This window comes from Zingiber officinale, chromosome 3A (genome assembly GCF_018446385.1).
Source record: "Zingiber officinale cultivar Zhangliang chromosome 3A, Zo_v1.1, whole genome shotgun sequence".
In the NCBI taxonomy this organism is placed as follows: Eukaryota; Viridiplantae; Streptophyta; class Magnoliopsida; order Zingiberales; family Zingiberaceae; genus Zingiber; species Zingiber officinale.
This window is the reverse complement of record NC_055990.1, coordinates 141,299,925-141,327,640: the sequence shown is the minus strand read 5'-3', so window position 1 is coordinate 141,327,640 and position 27,716 is coordinate 141,299,925. Positions and strand designations below refer to the sequence as shown.

Below are 27,716 nucleotides of genomic sequence, written 5' to 3'. Positions count from 1 at the left end.
GCTGAAATGCTTTGAGCACTATTCATTCGGACTTTAATTTTGCTTTAAGCTCTTGCAAAAACATGTTAGTTCAAATAACATAATTACATGCAAAATAGAGTTAACACATATGCATAAATTAATTTATGAATTAGATTCTGTCTTACTAACACTAAGATCTAGTCTTAGTCTCAACTTATATTTTTAAAATGGATCTACGTTGGACTGGCGCTTATACTCCTATACGACAAGTTCACTAGATCTCTCTTCTTTAGTGGTTTACCTTATTTACCATTTATAGAATCACTTAACTTGTCGTCTGACTCACCAGGTCTTTTTACCAGATGTCCCATTTGGACTTCAGATCCTGTAAATTCAACTGGACTTCCTACTATATATCAGGTTCTCTCTTGACCTATTTAGGTTTCTTGCAAGTTATCATATCCTCCTAATTTAATTGGACTTTAGCATAGTATTTTAGACCCGTCAAATCTTTTACTCTATACACTTGGAAAATACATTAGATCACACATAATTTAACTTTAACCATTTATCATACATTAAAATCTGAGTTTGATTATCAGTACTGACTACACCAACAGTAATAACTACGAAATCATAACTGCTACACGTAGTTACGATTTCATAACTTTTATTATGCATCAATCGATTAAAATTTAGGCTAAAGATATAGGTAACATAATAATAAAAATAGTACTGAATGATAGTTGTCATTTTAAAAATGTGGAGTGAAGTGTCCTTTTAATAAAAAAAAATAAAATGGAATGGTCTTTTTATGATTTGAGAAAAAACAAACTCGTTTGGCACGTACATTTGTGATTAAAATGTATATCCATGCCAAATATTATGTTTATCTTTGTGTTATAAGGTTTAAAATATTTGAATAAAAAAATACAATGTATTAATTATATATTTTGTTAAATTTATTCATTAACTGCCATCGCATTAACTAAATATCCTTTGAACTTTGATTATACACGATTCTAAATTCAGATTTATTATTTTTAAATAAATATGCACATTGTACAAGTGAATTTTTATTAAATAACTTATACATTATTTTCCAAATAGTTTATTTTTTTCTTAAATTTTAATCTTGAATCATTTAATATCATTCATATCACCAAAACAAAATCTTTAATTGTTACAATTAAATTATTTTTTTCAAATAAAAAAAAAACTTTTACCTTTTGCCCTTTTCAATATTCCTTAACGATCCTCCATGTTTTCCGGGCCATATTTCACCCTCAAACCTCTTCCACCATGAAATCATCCACTTCATTTCACCAACTCATCTCCTAATCTTAAATCTCTTCTTTTAGATTCTCCTATTCATTCCTCTCTCTCTCTCTCTCTCTCTCTCTCTCCCCTTTTCATAACCTTTCTTCCCCACCTCCGAAGACATGCGCTCCACCTCTCTTCAACCAATCCATTCCATCCCCTTTAATTAATCTCCTACTTATTATTGCTTCCATTGGTTAAACCACAATCTACAATCTAAACCATCATTGCAGTCTTCATCATCTTCATCCAAGAACAAACTTCCACCTTCATGGTCGAAGCTGAAATGGATTATATTCACGCTCAAGCAGCCATTGAACCATTTACATTGAAGAAGCAAGCCGGCATCATCATCGGGAACTCGAGGTGCCGAGCATAGAGGTCCCAATCTTAAAAGCATGGCAGAAGGTGAACAATCATTGTCGTTGGCGGAGGATGAGGCGCTGCTCAAGAGCGAAGGCCCGAACAACCTAAGCAACAATTCCTCCTCTGAAGGACAACAGATTGAAACCAAATCAAGATTAACAAAAAATGAAGGTGAAACACCAAAATATGTTTTCAATGGCATTTCTTCTTCTATTCTTTTTGTTTTTTTTTTAATTTATTTATAAATTTTAATTTTGTTCAGATGTGGAGATGTTGAAGGAAAAATTTGCAAAGCTGTTGCTTGGGGAAGATATGTCAGGGAGAGGCACTGGAGTCCCCTCAGCTTTGGCTCTCTCAAATGCCATCACCAATCTTGCAGGTTTTCAACATATATTAATAACTTTTTCCTTCTTCTAAACTTAATTACAAACAAATTCTATTTAACAAATCAAATTCATATAGATTGTAAATTATTCTAAATCTCTTAATAACTTCGAAATCTAACTAAACAGCCATTCCTCTTGTTACAATGTTTAACAAAATCTTTAACATTCAGCTTCTGTTTGGGGAGAGCAATATCGGTTAGAACCCATGTCGGCGGAAAGGAAGGCGAGGTGGAGAAAAGAAATCGATTGGCTCTTATCGGTCACTGATTACATTGTTGAATTTGTGGCCTCCCAACAAACATTGGAGGATGGAAGAAGCATGGAGGTAAGTGCCCTCTTGGTTTTGTTAGCAACATCTAAAAACACCAATGTATATGATATATGCTGTTTATTACAGATAATGATAACTCAGCAAAGGAAAGATCTTCGCATGAACATTCCGGCTCTACGAAAGCTCGACGCAATGCTCATCGTAAGAAAAATGCACACAACTAGTATTTGCAGAGGAGATTCTAACACTTCACCGTGACCATGCAGGGGTACCTTGACAACTTCAAGGACAAAAAGGAGTTCTCGTATCTGTCAAGGGATGCTACCGAGAGGGGGAAGAGGGCCGACGATAAGTGGTGGCTCCCGACCGTAAAAGTCCCAGAAAATGGTTTGTCCGAGGAATCCAGGAAATGGATGCAACATCAGAAAGAGCTTGTTAACCAAGTACTCAAAGCTGCTATGGCTATAAATGCTAATGTTATAATGGAAATGGACATTCCAGAAGACTACATCGAAAATCTTCCTAAGGTAACAATTTCAATGCCATTATCAAAAATGGAATCTATGTCCTGACACTGATCAATTTCCGTGACACAGAATGGAAGGTCAAGCCTGGGAGATTCACTCTACAAATTTATCACAGATGAAGGATTTGATGCAGATGCATTTCTTGAAACACTAGACTTGTCGACTGAGCACAAAATATTAGACCTCAAAAACCGTATCGAAGCATCGGTGACCATTTGGAAGAGGAAGATGAACAACAAGGATGTCAAATCATCATGGGTTACAGTTGCAGGGGTTTCAGGTGTTAGTCAGGGTAAGCGGGAACAATTCGAAGATCGAGCAGAGACTATCTTGCTCATTCTTAAGCACAGGTTCCCTGGTATCCCTCAATCGGCACTTGACATAAGCAAAATTGAATTCAATAAGGTATATGACGATAACAAAATGATCTAATTTGTCAGTAGTGATCCAATATTGACCTCCTGAGATTGTTAAAAATGTTTTAGGATGTTGGGTTAGCTATCCGGGAAAGCTACTCAAGGGTTCTAGAAAGTTTAGCCTTCACTGTGATGTCGCGGATAGAAGATGTTCTCCGTGCAGATAACCTTGCTCGGAACCCACCAGATGAAGACTTGAAGAGAAAGTCACCAAAGATAGAAGAACCAGAACCAGTTAAAGCAGAGGAAGTTATTCAACTTCAGAAAATTGAGTCCAATGATTCCATGACCCTCTCAGATTTCATGGATTGGCAGATGGATCAAGAAGCTCAGGAAAACAACGAAGACTCAGGTATCGGGGACAATACCCCAGGGCTAGACAGTGCAAAATCAGGAAAGAAATCGCCAAAAGTTGCGCCTAACAAGAAATTCTACTACTTAGAGAAGCTAGTGTACTGGGATGCTTAAGCTGCTCAAAATCTTGCATCGAACTACTTTGTAAAAAATCATCGATGTCAATCCCAAGCCCTGATGAAAAAGATTGAGGTCTACATTAAGTTGCCAAACAACATGGAACACATGAATATTTTATGACTGAATCCATCAAAACTTAGAATAATTTCATATAAGTTCTCATAATTTTAATTTTCTATTTATGTTCTACAAATTTTCAACTTTTCACAAATCAAGCAGACCTTAACCTTTGTTTTCCTACAAAGTTTAACGCATCCAAATTAATAAAATTGACGACAAAAAGAGCAATCCAAGTGCACCTTGATTGGACTACTACAATTGCCTACTTCCGGTCATCTTTGGACGACCATCAATCATCATCGAATCACAATAAGACCGCCATCGCCATTCCACATTATGGTACCTTTCCAGGCAAGTGCAACTAAAGTTAAAGAGTTGAGATGACATTGCCCACTTCATCGAAAACTCCCCTCTCCTCCTCCCCTTCTCTCCTCTTCATCGACCCACCATTGACTCCTACCAGATCCAACCATCAAACCCACAACAATACCAAACCACAATCAGACCACTACCAAGCATAGGTGCACAATAAGTGAACCACTACCACCGAACAATGCCAACCATCATTGAATCATGACTATAAATGAAATTAAAGTTTGAAGTAGAAGTTTACTAAAGAGAACCATTCATTATCCTCTCTTCTCTTCATCCAAAAATACAACCTTTAAAATAGTCTCTTCTACCCTTCTCTCCCAACAATCCATACTTACTTCCCTCCAAGCTTGAAAAGTAAAGCCAAATATATAAATAACATCAACAGAATCAGGTCCTTTTGAGACTAAAAACACCTACCGACCTTGTCACACTTCAAAAGCATGCTTTCCATGAGGAAACCTATGAGAAAAGAAAACAGGAAAGCAAACAATATGTTAGAAAGATAATACAGTTCGAAGAAACATATAGAAAGGATGATATATACTAAGTCTCTCCATTTAATTTAAGATAGTGTTGGGAGTTATAGGCATACAGAAATAATAGTACAAAGTCTCTGCATTAAATTCAAGATGTATATATATATATATTTTTTAATAATGCATAACAGAACTGATTCAAAAAGAACATTAGATAACAAAGTAATGAGATGTTACTACAATCACCCAATGTCAACCTCTTCGATTGTTTGCTATGGATCACGTTGTACCTGTTCTTAGTGCCAACAAGACTAGTTCTGTGCTGAACCTTATGGAGTGCTGGTGAATGATGTCAAGCTTGTGTTATTTTCTGGGTTAGCAGTATCTGCACTTGCATGTTGAATGAACTCATCGGGGGACATGTGAGAACCATGGCAGGCACAAACAATCTTGACTTCGTTTTTGTTATACTTGTAGGTGACACCAGATATGGTCTTACCTTTAGGGGCAGGCCCAGTTGCCGAGACCCATGGAAGGTCAGGGCATGAGCCAGAACCTCCAAATCTCACGTTCGATGCAACACCAGGTTTTATGGCAGATCCTTCATGAAAAAAGCCTTCGATAGAAGAGGTTGCAATCTCCTTCTGCCGGAAAGTAGTGGTACTCATAACTTCCTCGGCACGGGATGAGAATGATGTTCCAGTCTCCACGATATGTTTACCATTCCCTTTTGAAGGATGGATCTGAAGAGGGACTGCATAGACATGAGATGGAAATTAAAGTTTGTGAATAAACTTTATAAATAACAATAACTTAACAAGTTTAAAGTCATAAGAAAGGGAGGTCACGATAATTTGGCATGCAACATATCTAAGAAAGTGAGGTGCAACATGTTAGTGACTTAGTTATATTTTTTAACTAATGTTGGGAATGATGATGAATGCATAATCAAGCAACTATTGATTTAGGACCTCTCGGAATAAACTTGGCAAAGATGTTAAATGTAATCAAACACTGATGTTAAAATGTTGGCAAGGATGTTAGTGCATACCAAAAATGATTAATCCACTCTAACTAAGATAACTAGATCTCTTTAATTTATAGATGTAGACTCGTACATGAAATTTACTTGAAATCCACATATTAAAGCAAATTTGACAATTAACCGAATTTAAATCATCCACATACAAGTACTGATTCATTTTAACAAATATCGCACCTCCTTAAGTTTAAGCTGGTAAAATTGAGACACGAGAAGATATTACTTGCATACAATCTAGATTGTAACCATACAATTAAAAGAGTAACTGTTTAACTGTCTCAATAACTTATAGTGATGATTCAAGAAGAGCATTTACACATTAATAACAACCCCAAAAGTAAATTTCTTGGATGATTTAAGATGGTCAGTGCAGAAGGCAAGCACAGCTTCTGCCTGCACAACATACAAAAGAAGATAATAGATAAAAAAATACTATAGTACTGAAAACTACTCAGAGAACAGAAATTTTGTAAAGGCAATGGCAATAACAAAAGCAGAAACAAAGGTGTTTAAGTAGAGTATGACCGTTTGATCTCTTTGCATCATCTTCAGCGAGCTGTGAGTTCGATGTTCCAAGACCTAGGGAAGAGACAGCCTGAAGCTGAGAACCAAATGCCCATGAAGAACTTGTCTCAAGTGTTGGAAGTTGGATTGCTGAGTATCCAAAAACAAGCTTCTCAGCATCAAAATCTGTCCCTTTGGAAATAGAAGGATCTCCATTCGATGGAAGTGTTGGCTGCATGATGCATGGTGAAGGAGAGCTTGTAGGAGTAGGAGTGCCAACACAAGTTGGCTTAGGAGGTACTGAATAATCTACATTTACGGCAGTATGAGTTTGAAGAGGTGATGAAGCCCCAAATGTAGCTTTAACAAAATCACTGGATGTACTTCCTGAAAATAATTGTTGTTTCTGCCCTTGGAAACCAATTCCAGTTGGATCATTTAAGGCATGCTTAGAAGTTACTTTGTGTAGATCTGCGCGCTTGCTAGTGTTGACAGACTGTGAAACTAACCAAGAGCTTGAAACTTCTGCCTCAGATTCTGCAACACCCTCATTTTCACCAGTTGAACCATCACCAGTAGCAACAGAAAGATGTGACTTCTTCATGGGGTGATCCTTAGAGCTCTTGCCTGTTACCTCAGCATGGTTAACTACATTCTCTAGATTCTGAAAATTTATCTCAGATGATCTTGGTTTCTTGGAACATGAGTTCTCTTCCTCAACTTCATTGATTCTTTTATTTCCACTCCAAGGCTCTTTGTGTTTAGTGAACATCAACTGACTAGCCTGTGAGATATCATAACCTTCTGAAGACTTGCCAATGTCAATCCAGAAGTTCTCTTGTGGTGGTGACAGAGCTTGTTTCCCACTTTGGTCTGGAATTCCAACATTATTCTGGAGGAAGTTCTTGAATGGAACATCAGAAACTGTCACAACTCTGCCTATTGCTTGATTTGTACTTCCTTCCTCGGCTTTAAAATCCGAAGTGATGGCTCTGCCTTTAAGTTTGCCAGAAGATCCTCCAAACGAAAGACCCAAGCTAAGCTCAAGCTCATTGTCATCCTCCATTACAATAAACTTTCAAAACAAGTACTATCTTTGCTTATTTTGACACTTTATACATTGTTATTCTGTAGATTGATGGATCTGCAAAGATAACAGAATCTACATCTAAAAATAGAAAGCAGGAAACTTGAGGAACTTCTACAGATTACCAATTCAAAAGTTCTTAAAATGCAAAATTAAGAGAAAACAACTATAACATTAAGGTGCTAAGAGCATCCATATCAGAATCCTCATCCAAAACCTCAAAATGTAGGGTAAAAAAACTACTTTATTAAATTTAGATATCCACTTTTCACTGCACAATACGTTAGCTTCCCTATAATTTGCCATATTTATTTATTTTTTATTTTTCTCTTTCCTTCATATTTTTTATTATTTGATGGAGGAGAGAGAAATTTTTTTATTATTAGAGGGAGGAGAGAGAAATACTATTTTAATGTTTAGGGAATGAAATACATTTCCTAAATTTAGAGAACTACTATTCATAAAATGTTTATTTAGGGAATGGGTAAGGTAGCTGATGCAGATATTTTTTTTATGCAAAATGTAAAATTTAAGGTAAAAGTTTAGTTTAGGCTCTAACATAGAGGAAGAATTATTATATAAGAGCACACAAACTAAAGAGAATAGAAAAGAAATACGAAACTAAAAACTTGAACCCCATGAAACTTGAACTCTTTACAAATAAATAGATCTCTAAAGCTTTCATTGGGAACTGAAAATCATTCTTACACATTGCAAGCTGTTGAGAACAATATCTTTACCAGTGCAGATGAATCTCTAAATGAATCAACTACAAATCAATAATAGAATCTTCCATCAGTCATCAAGAAAATAAAAGTTGCAAACAGCCCCTCAAAACCACTTTTTGAAGTCTTTTACATAATTTTCAAGACTATCAAAGAGGGAAGAAGAACGCAATTAGTGGATCAAAGTATCAAATTAGTACGTAGCAAAGAGGCATCTGAAAGGTTAGTATGCTTGCAAGTTAAATACTTTGGCAATCACTTCAAGAAAACAACATTCATAGATCTATCAAAGGCCCAACCATCGATCAGAAGATAATCCACCAAAACATTAAATAAACGCAGCCCCGTCAGTTCACTAAGAGCAACCTCTATTTGCAGCGAATCATCATGGTTTCAACCAAAAGCGACAGCTTGAACTACAGATGCCCTCTCCCTCCCCCTAAAAATCCACATCAGCGTAAACTATTGACCTGGATCACGAAGCTCTCCCACCCAACCGAAAGAACCCTAACCTAATCGCACATCACCAAGGAATCCATAGATCGCAGCAAGAAAAAATGAAGAAAATACGAAGAAAAATACCCAACGGAAAATCCTAACTGCGTCAGGATAAGAAGCCACTGAACCGAAGCCGACGAGGCGGCGGTGTCGTCGTTATCTCGCCGCAGCGACGGTGGCATTGGTTCTGTCGACGAATGAAAGGGGGATGACTTAAAAGGCGCCAATCATGAAGCAGCACGAATCTCGAAACATAATCGACGTCGAACGTGTGAGATGCCCCGACATAAGGTTTTTTTTTCTGGGCTTTTTTTTCTCCTCCTCCTTAATTTCGTTATTTTCATCGAAAATCATGAAAACAATTAGGAAGACCACGTCATCTATGACGGATGCTGACGTGTCCAGATGGCGTATCTAACTGAGTCAGCATTTTTATAATGAACATCTAAGATTTTTTTTTATTGTATTGAAAGGAAATGTGCAGATTCTGATTTTTAGGAAACTACTCGATTTCTTTTCATTACTTGTGGCAAAAAAAACAAAAAAATTATTGTATTGAAAGAAAATGTGCAGATTCTGATTTTTAGGAAGCTACTCGATTCGCTCGCCCCAGTACCTCTCAATTTGCCCCTACATTTCTTGATGGGTAAGAATGTCTAATTTCATACCTCAATTTATTAAATTACAGACTTAGGTTACCAAATATATAATAATTAATTTTGATATTTATTAAAGGACGTATTTGTTCCCTAAAATACTTCTCCATCTATAGAAAAGTCACTCTTCTCTCCTCTTTCTAAGTATGGAATTACAACCATTGCCATGAAAACAGAACACAGAGGTTTTTCTAGTTTAGTCTAGTAATAAAAAAAAATTGATTCGATTTAATTTAGGGTCGTAATAGGTGGAGAAGTATTTTAGGGAACAAGTTCACCTTTAGTAAATATCAAATTTAAATACAAATTTTGAGTATTCAGTAAACATAAGTAGAAATTTATTAAATTGCCCTTTCTAATTTGATACAACAACAATAAAACATTTTCCCACCTATAGATCGGCTATATGAATATTTTTATGTTACTATATCATCATCTATATTTAAATAAATTTTATTTTATTTTATTGTTACTAACCAAGTCTTTTTTTGTTTTCCTCTTCCTCGTTTGATATGCATATTTATCATAGTTTTACATCGCCTAACTGAAGCATTTATTGGTTGTCTAAGTACATGTCCGTACCATCTTAAACGTGTCTCTCAGAATTTTTTGCAACTCCGACTTTCTCTCTAATGCTCTCATTTCTTATTTTATCCATCCTCGTATGTCCACGCATACACCTTAACATCCTCATCTTTGCAACTTTCATCTTCTGCTCATGTACTCGAGTCATAGCCCAATATTCAGCTCCATATAACATAGTAGGTCTAACTGCGATTTTATAGAACTTACATTTAAGTTTAAAAGGTACTTTACGGTCACACAAAACACTCGACGCTCTCCTCCATTTCACTCATCTTGTTTGTATTCTATGTAAGACATCTCTCTCAATTCCTTCATCGTTTTGTAAAAATGATCCTAAATATTTAAATCTCTCGATTTCGGACAACTCGTTCTCTCCTATCTTAACAATTGTCTCATTACTTCTAATATTGCTAAACTTAAATTCCATATATTCCGTCTTTAATCCACTAAGCTTAAAATCTTTCCCTTCTCGTGTTTCCCGTCAAGATTCTAGTTTAGCATTTACTTCTTCACATATTTCATCTAGCAAAATAATATCATCTGCAAATAACATGACACTATGGTACCGTGTCTTCAATGTGCGCTTAAAACCTTTCCCTTTCGAATTTAATAATTGCAAATTTTATAAAGGAGTCATCTATAAGATTTTCCATGAAGAAATTCTTTTTTAGTTGTCTAATTCAATCAACATCTTATCACTATTACTAAATGGTTCTTAATTAAGAGTGATCCTGCCACCAAGGCTATAGTGCAACGGTAAAATATTCAGGTTGTCACCTAGATACTCGTGGTTCGATCGACAAAAGTAAAGTAAGTTCAAACTCAAACAATAGGACTGATCTATGAATTGATTCTAGTTCAATCAGGTCAACATTCGGTTCAACTGGACTATATGAAAACTATGTCAAGGCCCAAACCTACCAATTCAGTTCACTTTTTTAAACAGTTTAAGCTATCTGCAAGCAGGTCTTTGCATTAGTTCAAAGGGATAGGAAATTTTATGATTCTAGGAGGAGCATTCAGCACAAGATAGATTGTCATTAGAGTTCCTTTTAGCAATAACTAAAGATAACAGCACACTCACAAGAGCTAAAGATTGCACAAAGAGAATCCACAAAGAGTAGCAATAAGAGCAATTCATTACAAAACATCTTTCAGCAATCTAATATACAACTATTACTAATCTAGCACATTGATTATGCATGATGATGGCTGGGGTACTAATAAATTTACTGACTAGAAAAAATCGAAGTTGAGATAAGAAGAATCACTTGGTTTACACTTGCTGCCTGGATCGCCACCAGTGACACAATTGAGTGCTGCTTTCTTCACTGGATCAATGGCTTCCTTGCCAGCAAATCGACTCATGTCGACTGGTTCAGGTATGTGAGGTGGTGTGGCAGTTCTCACGAGTGCCCAATTAACACCCTCAAAGAATGTGTGTTGTTTGATCTCAGCAGCTCCCCTTCTGTATCCAACTCTTCTGTGTGGTTCCTTCACAAGTAGGCCATGGATAAGGTCTCTTGCAGCAAAGCTCACAGCTGGTGCGTCTGGAAACATCAATGGCTGCCCTATTATGTTAAAAAGTGTAGCTCGATTTCCTGAACCCTTGAAAGGTGTTGTGCCATACAGAAGCTCAAACAGAAACACACCAAAGGTCCACCAATCAACTGCACTCCCATGGCCTTCCCCACGAATAATTTCGGGAGCCAGATACTCATGTGTCCCAACGAATGACATAGATCTTGCATCTACTGGCTCAGCCATCAATTCAACAAAAGATTTGTGTCTCAAACCAAAGCTTAATTTGGATTTGTGAATCTTCTTAGGTAGTATGCGTGGGAGAAACAAAGTTGGATGGATGCAACCACGGATAAGATTGTCACTCCATTGCATTTCTTGTGGGCTAGAACTGTCATCTACATCAGAGGATGAGGTATGGATAAGTGTTGGGTTGAAGGAGCACCGTAGTGACAAGTCGAAATCGGACAGCATTATGTGACCATCATCTCTAACAAGGACATTCTCTGGCTTCAAGTCCCTATATACTACCCCAAGCATGTGCAAATATTCAATTGCAAGCAACACTTCTGTAGCATAAAAGCTGTTAGGCCATGAGAAAAATAGAAAATGTATTAGGAAGAGAGAGACAAGAATATGATCAAGGTACAAAACTGAAAAAATATACTTAGATATTAAACAATAACTTAAAATTTGCCTTCCTTACCGGCCTACACCACAAGAGTGGAGAAAAAAAAACTAATGATCTCGGATAAGAAAAGTGGCATTGCCTAACTTTAGATAGCCATTTAATCAATTTAAACATTAAAGGATGTGTCTTTCATCACATAAGTGATGCACCTTTTAAGTTATAACACGAGAAAACTACATGTTTAGTACAAATAATTTGTTATAAAGGAAAGTAAATTATAAGGTTACCGAGCATTCTTCTCTGTGAAGTTTTTATTGGTCTGCTTCTGACGAAGAGAGTGAAGGTTACCACCACTGCAGTATTCCATGACTAAGCAATATAATTTTTCTGTCTCAAAATGAGAGTAGAGGGAAGGCAGGAAGGGATGGTCAAGAAGGCTAAGAATTTCTCTCTCAGTTTGTGCCCGTAGTAGCTTATTTCGACTAACAAGGGAAGATTTGTCCATCACTTTGATAGCAAAAAAGGTATTAGTTCCCTTCAGTTCAGAAAGATAAACAGAGCCAATATCTCCATGACCAATCCTTTTAACAAGCTTGAAGTGGCTTAGACTAATTGGGGAACCTTTGGAATTAACTTTCTGAATAGCCTCCCAGCGAAAATCTTCTCCTGTATGCCGCCTAGTGGATGCAGTAGAGTTGATATCTAAAACATCGTCCCTTGTGCTACTGTATCTACCTTGACTGTTACAATCGGAATCGTTGGACTTCATCTCCTTTGACCTTATGCATGATGGTGATCTTGTCGAGGATGATGTAGATGCTGAGGTAGACGTTGCCTCTGCTCTTACTACTTTTGAATTGGACATCCAGCTAGGATGAACACCTGAGCTCGGCCATAAGTCCATTGCCAAACTGGTGTCATCTTTGGAAATGATATTTGTTTTTTTCTTGTGTTTCGGCAAGTTCTCAAATGCTTTCTTTGTATTTGAAGCAGGAGGACCTTGACATGCAAAACGGGAAAGACCATCTCCAGGGCCAGGACTTCGGCTTCTAATTGCATCATCATTACTCCTGAATGTTGGGACAACATTTTTACTCCTGGATGATGCTTCACCACTCATCTGAAATTCAAGCTAACAACTTTATTCATTTGCTTTAGTGGATAATAAAATACAGAGATGGATAATAGAGATGCTTCGATGTTCATATAAATAAGCAGAAACAGCAAAATTTTAAAGATTTTTATAAATTCAATCAAACAAATGAAACAACCAAAAAGTTTTCAACTGTACACAAGATTGACAGTTTCTTGACATCTGAACGACAAAAAGATCAGAGACAAATGTGACTATTAATTGATGTTTGCTGCTCCATCTGCAGTACCAACTGAAATTCATGTTCATCAACTTGGAACTTATCTTGTTGGTCTAATCTTAAATCCTCTCAGCTTGTATCTCTATTTTGGTTTCTGACCATACTACAGGATATTGTCCCTGTCATGAGTACTCATAGAGAACAATCTCATCAATGTTGAATGACTTATCCCCTTCAACTTTGACATTCAATAGGAAAATGGGGTGGCCACTTGCTAACATTCCAATGCATATGATTTCATTCAAGCATTTGTATGCTACTAAAACATAGTGGCATAAATAATCTCTCTTTAAAAATATCTAAGCCACTTAAGATATACTTTCTGTTGGTTCAGTAAGCAACAGAAGGAATAATAAGACAGTTCTTAACCAAAAGAATTCAACTATTACCACATGTTTTATGGAATTGCAGTAGCTATTTGGAAGAAATAGTCAAGCTCGATTAGTTAAGTTGATCTCATTAAGGCCCTTCCACTAAAGTCAAAAAGATTTTAAATGAGTTCCAAGATATAACTAATGAAGAATTACCCAACAAACTCCCATCTATGTGCATGATCCAATACGTCATTGATCTGATTTCAAGATTATAATCACCCAACCTACCATACTATCATATGAATCTTCTAGGGGGTGCCACCATGAGATCTGGCCGGGGGTCAATTCTTGGCTAGTAGTCAGTTACTGTCCTCCTCCATGCACTTAGTAGCCACCCGTGATTTACCTCCTTTCAGATAATCTGGGGACGGGCTGGGACGCCTGGGGTGAGCGTTATCACCTTTTGTCACCATATGAATCTTCTAGAGTGTATTGAAATGTATAGGCAACTCAAAGGACTCTTACAAAAGGGTTTTATTAGGAAAAGCATGAGTTTGTACACCATCGTTGTCTTATTAGTTTCGAAAAAAGATGACTCCCAAAGAATATGTATAAACATGCCATAAATAAGATCATAACTAAATATAGGTTTTCCGTGATGGTAGGAGCTTGACTTAAGTAGTGGATATCATCAAATTAAAATCAGCATTAGCAATGAATTGAAAGACATTAGCATGGACTTTGTCTTAAGATTACATAGGACCAACCAAAGCCATGAATTGATTTTAGTAGTAGTAGACCAATTTTCGAAATTGCATATTTATTTCATACAATAAAACAAATGATGCATCATAAATAGCCAAGTAATTTTTTAGGTAAATTGTTTGGTTGCACGCGCTACCCATGCCTATAGTATTAGACAGGGATGTGAAATTTATTAGCTATTTTTTGAAGATCCTATGGAAATTATCAGGGATCCAACTCAGATGTTCTTCCATCTTCAATCTGCAAACTGATGCTCAGATGTGAGAGTTTACTCCTTTGAGAGTTTGAGTGAGAATCGTGCTTAGATTTAATATGTTTTCTTTCTCTAATTCTGATGTTAATTACAGCTCTTTTGAGCTTTTGAACACTGTATTCCTATTTCAAAGTACAACTCTTTTAGGTGTTGTCTCACTCGTTTTCAAACAAAAATAGTAAAAACTAAAAAAACTAAACCAGCAGAGGCATGCGATCAGCAACGCATGACAAGCATAACAATGTTTAAAAAAGAACCATATTCAAACAAGCCCCATAATATTACAAAAATAAATAAATAAATAATGCGGTGTCAATTTAATTGCAGCATCAGATGCAAGAGAAGAAGCATAAACACTCATGCTTAGGGTATATTTTCAAAGAAAGGAGATTGATACCGACCGACATGGAGAAATGCTAGCAGGGTTCCGATCCGATCAAGATACGCTTCCAAGATCTGACTTCCAATTCGGTCCAGCATGAAGTAGTCAGCACGAAGCCCTAATTTTCCATCTCCCTGCCGAATCCATCGGTCTTTTGTTTTCAGAGAATCGGAGGGTCCATGGATCTCTCCTGGAGCGAAGAGGGAGAACTCTTGAAATAAGGAAATGAAGGCGGAGACAGACGACGAGGAAACCAGGAGAGAATCCATAGCTAAGTTTAAAGGGAGGTGTCGCAGGGAAAGGGAGGGAGAAGGAAATCGTGGAGGGAGGAAAGGAAGGGCCGGAAGAAAGACGTGGGAAGCGCAATGAGTTCATGGCGTCCATTTATGCAGCTTGGCGCATAAATTCTTAGATAGTAATTTCACATATTTACTTTTATCGGCAGATAATTTAAATGTTCAAACATATTTGCTCATTAACAATTTAGAGGTCATCGATAAAAATAGATAAACTGGAGGCAGTGAAATAAAATTTTCCTTTCTAGTTTATCTACGCGCATAAATTTAACGGCTCTCTCCATCGCTTTTCCGCCTCTCGTTCCTCAATCCTCATCCTCGTATGCATTCCACACCCATCACCTGTTCGATCTCCTGTCCGTGAGAGCTCCGCCGAGGAGTGATGCCCCTTGCCGTCCTCTCCCCTCCTCCTTCCGCATCCGCAGCCGCCTTTTCTCCCCGCTCCCTCCACGGTCCCCGACCCTCCGCCTCCCATCGCCTCCTCCTCCTACTCGGCCGATGGACCTCGCCTCTCGTCGCCGCAAGCCCTAACCCTAGCTCCTCATTCGCCGCGAGAGCTTATTCCGACGGGAAGGACGGCGACGCCAGGGGCACGGAGGAGTCGAGCCCAAGCCTACTGAGCGAGGAGTTGCTTAGGCGGGTCTCCGCCGCTAAGGACGCTGATCAAGCTTTAGATATCGTAGCGGAAGCACGAGAAAGTGGGGTTTCTTCCGTTGTCGGAATTGATGACTGTCGAGTGATTATTGAGGCAGCTTTCGACAGGGGCGATGCGGATCTTGCCCTCTCCGTGTTCGGTGCTATGCGTTCAGGTTTCGATCGAGGTGACTCTCTATTTCGGTACCATGATCGGTTCCAGTTAAATTTATGACTTATTTGGGAAGTACGTTGAAATGTGCATAGGTATGTTGGATAAGATTTCAACAGTAGAGAGGTGGACTTGGGCGAGACCAGATGTACGCATTTACGCATTGATGGTTCAGCGGCTAGCAGCATTGCTACGAGTTTCTGATGCGATGAGGATAATTGCGGATGTTTCTCGGATGGGTGTATCTTCTGGGGAGGAGGTAATATCCCATTCTTATTTAGGATTTAGCTATGGCTGGTCTTATTATTTAATGCATTCGGTTATGTTTTATATCATGTTAAATAAGGGAGTCCAATATTTGGTTCAATCTGAAAAAATAAAGCCAAACTAAATTAAAATTTTGATTTATTTTGATCAAATCGGTTTGGTTTGATTCTGGTTGACTGAAGCATAAAATATACAATTTGATATGGTTTGACTATTTGCAAACCAAACCTAACCGAACTAAAAAAAAAAAGAATTTATTTTTTCAAATTATAAAAGATGTATTTGTAATTGAAACTCATTGTGAATAACTCAATGTTTATCAAATTTTTATCAAGAACTTACAAATACAAACTGAGTGTGACATATTATATTTTATAAGATCAAATTTGTGCTCCATAAACTTATAATTGAATAATAAAACTAAAAACTTATAGTGTTTCATGGGAAATTTAGTTTCACATGAACCAATCTGAACTAAATTGATAACATCACATACAGATGGATAATTCCTTTGGTCTCAATTTGGTTTGCATGCTTATTCACATCAGTTTCTAGAAAATCAATATAGAAAAATTGAGTTTGATCTCATTTCGGTTGATTTAATTCAATTTAAACTGAATGGGCACCTCTTATGTTAAGATTTTTTTTTAAAAAAAAAACAGAGGGTATTGATGCTAAGGTGGTACATGGAAGTGTGGTCACATAATGTGTTGTCCTTCATGTCATTTAGGTGAACTATCTATCTTGACTCAGGTCGGATTGAAGATGGCCAATCAATGATCCTCTTCCTGGCTAAAAGTTTGTACCATGGGACCACAGCCACATGTTTGATATAGGCATTCTTATCAACTGTGTTTTACTAAAGGTTGCTGGTTGCTACAAAAATAATATCTCGTTGTGAGTTGGTTAAAAGACAAAAGGCATTCCACTTCAATAAATGGGTAATAAAGACATTTCTTTTTCATATGACAAGCTAAACCTTGGATCATTCCTCCACTTTGATAAATGGCTAATAAAGACATTTCTTTTTCATATGACAAGCTAAACCTTGGATCATTCCTATATGATGGTTCAACTTAAATTTTGCACATCCTGCACAATTTGAAGCACGGGTTCATTCTTGACTTTTAAAGTTTTTGGCAACTTGATGTGACAGATCCACTAGATGTGATTGAATTGTATGAGGTAGACCATATAAGCAAGTTTTTCTTTATGTTCATCTATGTTTATAAATAATCTACCTCCTTGTAAAAATGTATGTCCTTAATCCATTTCCTATCTGTAGGCAACAAAGGCACCAAAGGGCCAGCTAGTGACGTAACTCCATCCCAATGACTCTTCATGTTCACATATGCACGCATACATATATAAATTCTCCCATCTCATAACCCAAAGTGTCGATCCTTTTACAACCAAATGCATTCCTATTCTCATGGTTGATGGTTCTAGCTGAAGCAATCCTCTCAAAGAATAGGTCCCCAAGGTTCCAACTTTGACTTCCAAGAAGCATAAGAGTTCAAACCCCTCTGAAGATAATTTTACTTGGAAGGCTTCTTTCAATCTGGTCCAAGTAAATTTGGCAATCACTCAAGAGCATCTAGAAGTAGGACAAGCGAAGGATAAGGGAAAGACCTTGACTGTTCTTTCAAGAACAATGTCATTATCCACATCAACACATTATTGTCAGTTTAGCCAGTAATTAGCCATGGGCTAGTATTGTGCTCTCAGAACTTGTGGTGAATAGAGTTGCCAAAAATAAAGAAGAGTCTAGTCCTAAAGCTTACAATTCAATCAATATTAAGTATAAAGAGTCTAGGCACTTTCAAATGGATCCAGTCGTCTAACAAATCATTCAGCCTTTGTTAATATAAGGTGGCTCAACTATCACTATCTCCTCACTTCAGCTTATTTCAGTGTGGTCTGGCTGCTAAGGAATTGAAGCTCTCAATGAGGAACTTTTGTATGTGTGTGCATGCGCTCAAAAGTGGGTGTATGAGTACTCTCTTTAAGGTGCAGATCACACTTCTGTTTGTAATTAATTTTTATTTTCTAATTTCCATCTATTTCTTTTAGCACTATTATCTTTGCAATTCAAAAACTCTTGCTTCCCCAATTAACCTTTCGGTTTCAATCACTCTTTGACTTTTTAAAGCGATCGTGGCATCCAGACTCACTTTAATCACTGTCATCTATCTTTAACCTTTGATACTTCAGATACTGGAAGTTTCATGGCATTTCTGCCTACCCGTAATCTCTTAAACCATCGTTCAAGGGTTGTGGTACTTTGGCCTACCCTTATGCACCTATCCTTTGTTGTTTAATGTCATTATCGAATGATTTCATGGCACTTCAGTGTATTCTAGTTGATTTAGGTCATTGTTGAAGGAATTTGTGATATCTATTATTTTAATTCATTGTTGAAGGACTTCATGGCACTTTGACTTATTTTGGTCTCGTACTATAAATTGCTTGAAGCTGTCATCTGGCTATTTATTTTCACATGTTCATCTATCTCCATTTCAGCATATACTTAACAATTTATGCATCTTGAGTTACTATTTCATGTTTTTCTTCTTTTATTAAATTCTTTTATAATCACTAGTACTTTTATATGATCTTTTAGGTTCCATTCGGAATGGTTGTTAGATGTCCAAGCTGTATGGTAGCAGTTGCTGTTGTACAGCCACAACATGGTGTACAGGTACAGCTGCACAGCATTATATTAGTTAACATCCTTTCTTATATTGTTTCCTTGAGAACCATAGCGCCATCCTAAAGTCATTCAGATAAGCCAGGATGCTATCTTTCTAAGACCTGAGGATCCAACTCAATGCCCTAATTTGTGGTGTAATATAGTTTGTTTTAGTGGTGTTAAAATGGGTTTACTGGGCTGGGCATGACTTGGATCCAGTTGGCCCATTCTGTGTCAGGCCGGGCCGGGCTTTGCATTAGTGGGCATGGCCCTCGACTGCACCAAGCTAGCTTTTTTTCTAAAATAAAATAATAAACAAATTTAAAATAGAAAAATATAAAATATAAAATAAATAAAAATATAGAAAATCAAAAATGCAGTTTTATATATTTTAAAATTATTTTCCTATTTTTAAAATTTTATTTAAAATTTATTTATTTAAAAATTTTAGGTTGGGCTCACTATGCAAGTCGTGCCTAGCATGACCTGGAGGCCAAGCCACTCCCGCCCAACCAAACTCGAAAACCAAGCCGGACCCAACATCACCCAACTCCTATTGGGCTATGCCTGGCATAACCCAAACTAAGCTTGGCAGTTTGGCCCAATTACCACCTCTAGTTTGTATCTTTTGTTAGTTTCTTTTCTCAGAGATAAGACTGAACAAAATATACAAGAATACTCAGGAAAGTAAACATAATTAAGCCCATGTTTGCTTTGTTCAACATCCCTCTGTCCTCATGCATCACTTGAAAATTGATCAATAATAATAATCACATTTTGATACTATCCACATAACGTGATACTTCATGTTTATCTGTAATTATTATACTACTACTGATACACTGATGAGGATGTCCCCTTACATTTCCCTGTTTTTTCTTATTTCATGTTTGTACTGATTTTCCTGTTTATGCGCAACAGGTCTTTATGTATGTTTATAAGTTCCTATTTCTTGTTCATCTTTACTTTTTCAGATTTGTCAGTCAATTAAGTTAGTCATGTGTTAATTTTTTTTACTTAAATAAACTATCGTACTCATGTGATGATTAGCTCACATTGCTATATTGGAATCTGTAATCTCATTCATTCGTTACCGGGTTGATGAATCTTCCTCAGTCTGCATCTTGTTCCCAATGTCGTTACCAGTATGAGCTTGTTTCAGGCAACATCATCAACATTGAGTCAGAAGAGATCAGGTTAGTGGATGAGTGAATGGGTTATTTCATTGTTTAATACCTTCAATTTCAAATTATTTTCACATTATCTTTCATGTCAATATTCAACTTCATGAAATTAAGTTTCAAATCATAAATGCCATCAAACAGGAAAATTGTTATCAATATTATGAATATTTTACTTTTACTGATTGAATCCTACAAACCAGACTTTCCACTTTGTTCAAGCTCATACTTTCACCTTCTTCCTCAAGTATGTTATTGTGCAGGAATTGATTTCAAATCTACTTAGTTTTTATTTAGCTTTGTTTCTTGTATATGTGTTGAAATGAAACTCATGTTTCAAATTCAACAACGTTCTATGTTGTTTACTTTTGCTATGCTGGTCTTATGCTAGTAAGTTTTCATTCTATATTGCTATGCTATTATGGACCTATGAAGCAAGAGTCAAAATATTGGTATATATATGGTTTTGATTGCAGTATTCAATTTGTCTAAGGAAATGCTCCTGACGAACGCAGCATTGACATTTCACCATGGGAGAAGGCTTTGAGATTCCTACAGATAAACAAAGACAGCATTCCTGCTGCTCTGCACTCCATTGTGGTACATAGCGTATATCACTTCTCAATTTTATAATAAGTTCAACATGATCTTTTTCAGTCAACTTGGTTTTAACTTGAAGCTATGATTACCGAATATATGCTTTCAGTATGCTTGATAAACATCTTTGTATGTAAAAGATGATAATTTGACATGTTATATGTATATCGAATCCGTTATCCATGGTTAATATGTTTGAATCTAGTTATAGCAACATCAAGAGATTAATCACTGAGTTATTCTTATTGTGTTATAGGCATCATTGGGTTTGCTAATACCTACTTGATGATCATGCTCTCTATTGAATAATGTGTCATTTCATCCAATTTCTAAAGTCACATAATGACAGGAAATCTTGTACATGCAGCAGCAATTGCAGGAATCCTTGCAAGGTGCAAAGGCTGTGCAGTCAGTTCTAATATTTGAAAACGGAATTCCATGTTCTTTTTATGTATTTGTTTTAATTAGTATCTATTGTGTGCTAGTCTAATAGAACAAGAATTTACATCATATATTTGTGCATGGGATTTTAAGTTGCTACTCATGTTTCATTTCATTTCTCATGCATTGTGAAACATATGGAGGATAACTAGAAGTAATGACAAATTTGTAACATACTTTTCTGAGATCAGTCTATATTCCTTGATGTGATATGAAAATCTGGTTTTCATCAGCTTTAATATTTATCTAACATGCGACAGATTTGCACTCCTTCTGGTATTGCTCGCACACATAAGTTTGCTACTCAGACTGTCGAACTTCCTGCCCAAGAAGGAGAACGAGTTACCATTTCCTTAGCAGCCCCACCAACTATTTACAAAAATATTGGTCCATTCAAGTTGAACACTCGACCTCCAGGATTCAGCTCAGGAGAGCCAATGTGTCTAACAAATCATATTAATGGAAAGATGTCTCGGTTGCTAAGAACTCCAGCCAAGAATGGCTCTTCATTTTTCATTAATCCATATATCCTGCTTCCTTCGCTTGCTCTGCTGTCTAGTGGAGATGCTATGCCTGCAATTATTGACCCCAGCCTTCCGAGACTCATTGCAGCAGCTGCTGTTGCATCGGTTGCTCTAGAAACTACCATGAACAGATTAGTTCTTCCTGAAATGCGCAAGGTGCACATGTTTTCCTATTTCTTGTATTGCATTGTTATTGTCTTGACTTGGGAAAATCAGTATTATGGATTTGTAATCTATTTAAGATCTGCTAAAAATCTTTAGGTTGGCTTGTTCCCTGTGCACATTCCTTAATATAACATGTCTTAAAAGAAATCAAAGATGATGTCAGTTTAAATGGTCAAAAATAAAAAGTTTAATTTTACATGTAACTTATTGGAGTGAAATTAAAGATTGACACCACATAATTATGGTGATCTATACTCTAGTGTGTGCACTTGTGATTTCTCCTGATTATTTTACCCACATGTTATTAACAAAGTTCCAATATCCAAATTCCTTAGCATGTGGAGCCAAACCTATATATATATAGATTAACTGTTTGCTTATTTATTTGTTTTTGTATGCTTACTGGGTAATGTATACTGCACAGTGGCGAAGCTTAATTTGTTGGCATTCAGTTTGAATATATTACTTGTAGAATTGTGATCTGATTGTCTTTCCTAATGAACTGTGTTTTGATGAAGATAATCACCATCAAATATATGTAGCCTAGAAGAAGAAAAGTGGATAAATTAACCATGCTATGGGTGTTAGACGAAACAATTTGTTGCCGGAGATATTTAGGATTTTAGTTGAATTTAAATATACCAAATTTAAATTCCACTTATTTGTTGAAATGACCTGAGCTGATAATCTCAGGCTGCCAGCAGGGGTTGATATCTGCCAAGTGTCGAACGAAGGCTGCACAATGGCAAAGCGGCCTAGCTCCCGAGCAAGCTTGAGACTGGCCGAGCGTAGTGACCGAGCGAGCTTACAGCCGGTGGGGTGAGTAGAGAGATCGAGCGAGTTGAAGGTCGGTCGGGTAGGTTAGCCGAGCGAGCTTGGCGATCGAGTGTCGAGCGAGATCAAGGGGTCGGGTAGATAGACCAAGCGAAGCAGCTAAGTGGTCGGTCGGGTAGAGCAGTAGAGTGACCAACTAAGCGAAAGGGCGAGCGGCCGAGTGAACTGGAGGCTAGTCGGGCGAAGAGGCCGAGTGAGCTGGAGGTCGGCCGGGCGAAGAGGCCGAGCGAGCTAGAGGTCGGTCGGGCGAAGAGGCCGAGCGAACTGGGGTCCGGTCGGGTGAAGAGGCTGAGCGAGCTGATCGACCGGGTGAGTTAGAGGTCGGTCGAGCGAAGACTAGAAAGTGACCGGACGAGCACACTTCTGAGCGACCGGGCGGGTGAACAGCTGAGCGAAGCAACCGGTCTAGAGTTGAGCGAACCGAGCCCTGCGATAAATGTAGTTTCCTTGAAATAGATTTGCCCCACCTCCGGCTATGTTCGAGGCTTTCTCGGGACGTTTGTTTCTCAGGATACAACGGTAAACCGTGATTCCACCAAACACTGGTGGTCACGGCGAACTGAGTGGTACCCGAACTATCACGAGCACTTCGCCGAGCAAAAGTTGCACGACAGAGGAGGAAGGAATGTAGGTGGAGAGCTTCTACTGCTTTTCTATGTGTGTAACCTTTTGCCTGGTCGCAGCCTCCTTATATAGGAGCCCAGACCAATGGCAGCGTTAATAATCGTTTAATGATCATTATTTGTCAGTTGTGTAACGCCAACGTTTCACTCAGCTGCATTAATCAGCAAAAAGGTTTACGTGGCAAAATGTTGATTGTTCCTCTTGGGCAAATTTTGCCCTGACTGGTCCGGCATTCGGCACGCGCAGGTCGTGCTCGCACGCGAGTCAACATGGTTCAGTGCAATCCGAGCCCGGGATTTGCATCCCTCCATGAGAGAGAGCCTCTCCCCATACATTTGTTCACATCCTCAATGCATGTGAATCAATATAAACCAACCTATTTGCCTTGGATCTCCTAATGTGGGACTAAAGTCCCATTCACAATGAAGTTTCATGCCTCTTCCACCTCTTCTCCATTCACAAATCTCCAACAATGGGTGCCCACTGTACTAAAAATGACTCTCCACATGTATTTCTTATTTAAAATTATGTTGTTGCATCTGTAAGACTTACCCAGTGATATGTGCAGGTCTTTCAATCAGAAATCCTTAAGTTGCATGCTTCCTTTGCAATCAAAAGATAAGTTTGTATTAAATAACAGAAATGAACATGAAAAGTGTCGAAGTTATTGTTGGGAATAAAGGCCTGAAATTCTAGATAACAAGTTAATGTTGTTTTACAATGGGTTCTCTAATCAATTCTGAATTTTCAATTTAGCCTTTTGTACAGCTATTACACTTGATCTTCTACTGATGAATATTATTTATAGCATTGTTTAAAAAATAATAATTGGTGTTATTATCCAGCTTCCTCAAAGGACGGTAGATGTTGTTGCTCTCAAGCAGCAGCTTTTATCTCAATATGATCTTCTTCAGGCTCGAATTAAAGAGCTTCGGCAGGCAGCTGAAAAAGAGGTCTGCTCTTTCTTTGTTGTCCTCTTAATAGCTTTCATCTCACAAAAACCTTATTGAGGGTTTGAATTTTTTTAGATTTTTCCAGTGTTCCTCAGTAAACTATCAAATGCACTTTTAGGACTTCAATCAGTTATATAATCTTGTGAAGATTTTTTTTTCAGGTTTGGATGTTGGCACGAATGTGCCAGTTAGAAAACAAAATTGTAGCCATCGGGGAACCTTCTTATCGGTATTCATGATGATCCCTTTTATCCTCTAGATTTCTTCCTCAGAAAAATTAATGAGTACAAAAGTGTTTTCCACAATGTCCCATGTTTTGAAACCATTTTTCTTTAGTGCCCGTCGAAGTAGAGTTAAAAGGGTGCAGAGAAGCTTGGAAGGTTCCCTTTCAGGGAGGATTGAGCTGATTGACAGCTATGCAAAAGTAGGTTTCACGAATAGAAATAAGTATTACCTTTTTGTTTTCATTTCTTTTGATATTAGAAAAATTGGACTAGTATTTACTCAATGCAGATATCTTCAATGATTGAAATTGAAGTGGAAATGGATTCTGATGTTCTTGCCGCTGAAGCAGTGAGCAATGCAGTCAGTATTAGAAAACAAACTATTTCTCATCAACCAGATTTCATTTAAATATTAGTAACTTCCATTTTTATATATTTCAATGTGTAGGAGAGCATCGCACAACAGATACAACAGATTATGGAGATAGAAAATCTTGAAGAGGCATGTAGCTCTCCTCTTGTGTTTGCATAATCTTGCAGCTAATATTCTTCCAATTCTTCTTATACTTTTTGTAGCGATGGCGTCTACAAGCTGAGGCAAATGACGAAGTGGAAAGGCTTCTTGGCTCTCAAGAAACATATACAGAACTTGTGTAATCGTATTCTGGTAAGGAATGGTGTTCTTTGCACTAAATATTATTATCTTGTTCCCTCAATTACTGATTATCAGCCAGGATCATCAATACATGCCTTCAGGTTTAAAGTTTCTCATAATGCCAATGATAGAGTTTGTTGTGATATCCTTCTCAGTTCATAGAGATGGATATTCAATTCTCTGTAATTTTATTATAGCTGGAAATGCCTTAAAGACCAAAATGAGATTGGCGAAAGGAAGACAAGGTTTAACTCGTAGATGAGAGTATTTCAGCTCTTTCTGCAGGAATCAATTAGTTTGGAGCAAAGTAAGAACCTGAGTGACAAGACATGCATGTGTACGCTGCAGGTTGGGGTGCAACAGCAACCTTTGGCTAACTTGCTAAACTAGAGGACAGTTGACTAGTGAGACAATGGAAAATTGCTATTATATTCTGTTGACCGACTTGAATTTAGAATGCTAAATTCCTGGAGACAGATTTGGATCATATTAGCTGGTAGGCTTGCTTCCTTGAAGGGAAGAAGAAAAAGGAAACCTTATAGGTATTGTTCAGTCTAATGAATTCATAGTAACCCATCATCTATGAACAAGATAAGGTGCAAGGTGCATTCCTCTATTTCTTGAACTAGGAAGATCTAGGATCTAAATTGGAACAATTCTCCTAGTTATGTTTATAATATATCCTTTCAACTCATATAGATGCATGACAAAACCAGATTAAGTATGATGTGTTCTTTAAGCACAATGATTTATTACTAATATCAAAGACATGGAAAATGTGGTAGCATGTCTTTGGAAGCAAGAACATTAATTAAAATATGAATTGCCAAAAAATGAAAAAAAAAAAAAAAGAAGGGAATATAGTCATAAAGAAAAAAAAAGGAATGCGATTATCAAAATCTGAAGGACCTTATACTGAATAGTTTACAATAATTATATGGAGTACTACTTCAGTGTTTGAGCAAAAAGTTCTTAGCAAGAGTATGTTTGTCCTTTCCAAGTTACTTATCTATACTTAGAAAAGTGGATGTTGTACTTTTAATTTACATTAAGTATCCTTCATGCATGCATTTTATATTAACATTGGATTTTGAACTTCCATGGATATACGATAGCAGCATTTGACCTAAAAATTTCACAAGCTCCAAATTTGCACCTTGAAAACGGAAGGTTCATAAGCATTTTCCATGCTTCTCAAAATTGAACGTTTAATTGGGAAGGCATGCCTCTTATTTCTGCTTAACTTTTCCAAGAATATAAATGTCAGCCTGGTAGAAGATATACTTTTCAATTGTTTGTTGTTTGTTCATTGATTTGTTTCACTCAGATAAACTATTTACTTGATTCATTTTACAAGAAACAGAGCTATTCCATGTTTACAGTGTCAGATTATGGTAAATCATCGTTGGTAGCTGCGTAGCTCATGCTGCAATTGCAATTGTCAGCAACACAGGAGGATGAGATGAGCCCTTATTAACGAGATTCTTTAGGTGAAACTTAAGGGAACCCTTCACCTCAAAGTTCAATGTACTACTAAGCCTTGCACATAGAATTCAGGTCAGTTTGTTCCAAGAGCTGTGCATCTTAATTTGATTTGGGACCCCGTTAGTTGTGATTTCTTGCAACAATGGCGTGTTTTTTTATGTTATTGCACTTTTTGTGAGCACTAAATTCAAATTTAGGTGCCAGAAAAGGAAAGATTTCAAAAAATGCCCTTCCTAATTTTGTAACTGTCAAAGTGCCCCTGATGAGTTTTATAACTGTTGGTACTTCACCTTCTTGTATTACATCACTTCCAGCAAGTAAAATATCAACGTCATTAGTTAGGGGTAAAATGATTAGAGTTTGAAAATATTAGTAGGTATTTTAATCAGGTTAAAAATCTGAGGAGCATTTTTTTTAAAAAAAAAAAAGAAGTAAACTTTGGGAAGTGAAATGGATTTTTTTTTCCTTATTCAAAGCCACATGTTTCTTAATCACTATTATTAAACTGAGTGCAAGGTTCTTGGTCTTAAACTTTGTCCTATTGAGAATGAAGCCAGATATACCTAACCCCTTTCGACTTTGTAGCTTCCAAGAAAGCTTCATCCCCCTGCCAGCGTACATTTTAACAATCATGCATGCACGTTTCCCTTTCCATAATGTTCAAAGCCAATTATTGAGATTAGTTAGCTTGAAAGAAAAAAAAAATGATTAATCAGATTGGTATCGTTGAGTTTGGGATGATCGATTTGGTCTTCCGAAAATTTTTTATTAGTCATCAGGATAAATCGGAAAGCGTTCGCAGCGCGCAACCCAGGAGTCTAATATTTTTTAGTTGTGTGCCTCGTTTGGAGGATAAATTTCTACAAATTCGTTATAGTTGAGGTTCGAACTACGGATGTTTGGATGAGGATAAATTTTTACAAATTCGTCATAGTTGAGGTTTGAACTACGGATGTTTGGATGATAACTTAAATACTCCGTCGTTGCACCATAACCTTGGGGCTA

At 37.1% G+C, this 27,716-nt stretch overlaps 5 protein-coding genes across 7 annotated transcripts; 3 read left to right on the top strand and 2 right to left on the bottom strand.

Moving 5' to 3' along the window:
• The first annotated feature begins 1,679 nt into the window (after positions 1-1,679).
• LOC122050714 (rop guanine nucleotide exchange factor 12-like) lies at positions 1,680-3,263 on the top strand. The gene is made up of 6 exons (XM_042611599.1): positions 1,680-1,818; positions 1,910-2,026; positions 2,204-2,358; positions 2,431-2,505; positions 2,571-2,831; positions 2,901-3,263. The coding sequence occupies exons 1-6, from the start codon at positions 1,680-1,682 to the stop codon at positions 3,261-3,263; spliced, it is 1,110 nt and encodes a 369-aa protein (XP_042467533.1).
• LOC122052566 lies at positions 2,219-3,966 on the top strand. The gene has a single exon (XM_042614148.1). The coding sequence runs from the start codon at positions 3,380-3,382 to the stop codon at positions 3,713-3,715; it is 336 nt and encodes a 111-aa protein (XP_042470082.1). The 5' UTR covers positions 2,219-3,379; the 3' UTR covers positions 3,716-3,966.
• Positions 3,967-4,344: 378 nt separating this feature from the next.
• On the bottom strand, positions 4,345-8,724 carry LOC122052564 (protein NINJA homolog 1-like). 3 transcript variants are annotated; one of them, XM_042614145.1, is made up of 4 exons: positions 8,573-8,724; positions 6,200-7,322; positions 4,923-5,386; positions 4,345-4,615 (listed from the first exon to the last, which is right to left on the bottom strand). In XM_042614145.1, the coding sequence occupies exons 2-3, from the start codon at positions 7,242-7,244 to the stop codon at positions 4,962-4,964; spliced, it is 1,470 nt and encodes a 489-aa protein (XP_042470079.1). In that variant the 5' UTR covers positions 7,245-7,322; positions 8,573-8,724; the 3' UTR covers positions 4,345-4,615; positions 4,923-4,961. The 3 variants fall into 3 exon arrangements, with proteins under 3 accessions (XP_042470079.1, XP_042470081.1, XP_042470080.1); XM_042614147.1 differs by having other exon boundaries at positions 8,591-8,688; XM_042614146.1 differs by having other exon boundaries at positions 6,200-7,340; positions 8,573-8,683.
• Positions 8,725-10,850: 2,126 nt separating this feature from the next.
• On the bottom strand, positions 10,851-15,311 carry LOC122052563 (serine/threonine-protein kinase RHS3-like). Its single transcript, XM_042614144.1, has 3 exons — positions 14,988-15,311; positions 12,169-13,001; positions 10,851-11,833 (listed from the first exon to the last, which is right to left on the bottom strand). Exons 1-3 carry the CDS (start codon positions 14,991-14,993, stop codon positions 10,966-10,968), a joined length of 1,707 nt encoding a protein of 568 aa, XP_042470078.1. The 5' UTR covers positions 14,994-15,311; the 3' UTR covers positions 10,851-10,965.
• Positions 15,312-15,540: 229 nt separating this feature from the next.
• Positions 15,541-26,956, top strand: LOC122052562. The gene is made up of 13 exons (XM_042614143.1): positions 15,541-16,085; positions 16,165-16,328; positions 18,960-19,037; positions 20,145-20,224; positions 20,725-20,809; positions 21,508-21,927; positions 24,240-24,347; positions 24,509-24,576; positions 24,684-24,771; positions 24,861-24,932; positions 25,020-25,073; positions 25,148-25,238; positions 26,609-26,956. Exons 1-12 carry the CDS (start codon positions 15,647-15,649, stop codon positions 25,226-25,228), a joined length of 1,737 nt encoding a protein of 578 aa, XP_042470077.1. The 5' UTR covers positions 15,541-15,646; the 3' UTR covers positions 25,229-25,238; positions 26,609-26,956.
• Positions 26,957-27,716: the final 760 nt, after the last annotated feature.